Below are 1,551 nucleotides of genomic sequence, written 5' to 3'. Positions count from 1 at the left end.
CAGCCCGGGTCCCCTCACCGTGTCCCCTCTTCCCCACGGCCCTGCCAACTGTCCCAGCCCGGGTCCCCTCACCGTGTCCCCTCCTCCCCACGGCCTAGCATCACAGCCAAACTCATCAACGGAGGCTTAGCGGGGCTCGTGGGAGTGACCTGTGTGTTCCCTGTGGACTTGGCCAAGACCCGGCTGCAGAATCAGCGTGGCACCGATGCATACCGGGGCATGTAGGTGAGGGGAGGCCCTGGGGAGGCTGGAAGGGTGGGCCTCAGGGCACCTCTGACGTCCTCTCCTGGCCTCTGCTCCTAGGACCGACTGCCTGATGAAGACGGTGCGAGCAGAGGGCTTCCTGGGCATGTACCGTGGTATGCTTCCCACAGGGCCTGGCTTGGGTCTGGGCAGTGGGTGGCAGGAGGCCTAGACCTTGGGGGCCTGCAGTACTGGGTACTGCTTGCTTCCACCCAGAGGGCTGCAGGGTCGAGGCCTGGGTGCTGCTGGGGCTGCTGAGCATGCCTACCCTGCTGGAGGAAAAGGCGGCTGTGTGCTGGTAAGATCTCTGCAGTCTCAGCATTTTGCTAAGTGCCTCAGACTGGCCTTGAACTTGTGATTCTCCTGCCTCAGCCTCCAGAGAGCTAAGATGACGGGCATGTGACAGAATACAAAGCTAGCTATGGGAGCGTGGTGGTGCATGCCTGCAATCCCAGTGCTGGGGAGGCTGAGACAGGAGGATCACTATGAGTCCGAACTGCGTAAGTGAAGCCTTTACCAAGTAAATAAAAACATAAAAAAAAAGCTAGTTATGGGAGGCTGAGGCCAGAGCATCCCAACCTCAAGGCTCGCCTGGGTTCTCAGCAAGACTGTCCCAAGAGAGGATCTCCCCATCTCTCTGCCCTCAATCCTCTCCATGTCCTAAGCAAAGCTCATCTGCTTTTATTTCTGCTTCTCTGCTGCACTGCCAGCAAAAACCCCTGACATTTTGGTGCCGTGACTCAGATCAGTGAGTTGTGCGGCTTGTGGGTTGGAGCTCCCCCACTGAGCCGCCTTCGCCTTCTGCCTCTGCTTCTGCCGCCTGCGGCTGCTACCTGACATCCAACACCGCCCATCTCAGTCCTCACTGGTGAGCCCAAGCTCATCTCTACAGGAGTCTTGTTCATTTTTTTTCTTTCTCGCATCTCGAAAATCGTGAGCTCACGACAGGACCCCTCTTCCACGTCTGTCTGAACCCCAGACATGACCTTTTGCTCATGGCAACTGCTAAAGCAGATGTGGCCTTCTCTCTTATACTCACTCTGGGTTAGAAAGTGACAGCCGACAGGGGTGATGTTGAGCTTTGTATTAATCTTTGCCTCACCCTAATTCGGTCATCGTGGGAAATATTCCTTCCCGTCCCCCAAAGCACACCCCACTGGGTTGTCTCCTAAAGAACCTCAGTGCCCTCAGACTTCGAGAATATCTCAAACCCAGATGACTAATTTTGTACTGCCAGATGGCTTGGCCACAATGTAAACTGAACAATGGCAGCCAATGGCCTCAAGAGGTAACTTTTTTTTTTTTTTT

The 1,551-nt window shown here is 55.5% G+C and overlaps 1 protein-coding gene across 3 annotated transcripts in view; it reads left to right on the top strand.

The window, feature by feature from the left end:
• Positions 1 to 1,551, top strand: part of Slc25a18 (solute carrier family 25 member 18) — a 23,843-nt gene that overhangs the window by 16,044 nt on the left and 6,248 nt on the right. For all 3 annotated transcript variants that reach the window (XM_023723948.1, XM_023723947.1, XM_023723949.1), the window contains exons 3-4: positions 99 to 221; positions 304 to 359. In XM_023723948.1, coding sequence (XP_023579716.1) covers positions 99 to 221; positions 304 to 359 — 179 coding nt within the window. The remainder of the gene's footprint in view (positions 1 to 98; positions 222 to 303; positions 360 to 1,551) is intronic.

The sequence above is a fragment of the Octodon degus genome, unplaced genomic scaffold (assembly GCF_000260255.1).
Source record: "Octodon degus isolate 3935 unplaced genomic scaffold, OctDeg1.0 scaffold00104, whole genome shotgun sequence".
NCBI lineage: Eukaryota > Metazoa > Chordata > Mammalia > Rodentia > Octodontidae > Octodon > Octodon degus.
The sequence above is the reverse complement of the archived record's forward strand: the minus strand, read 5'-3'. Positions and strand labels throughout refer to the sequence as shown.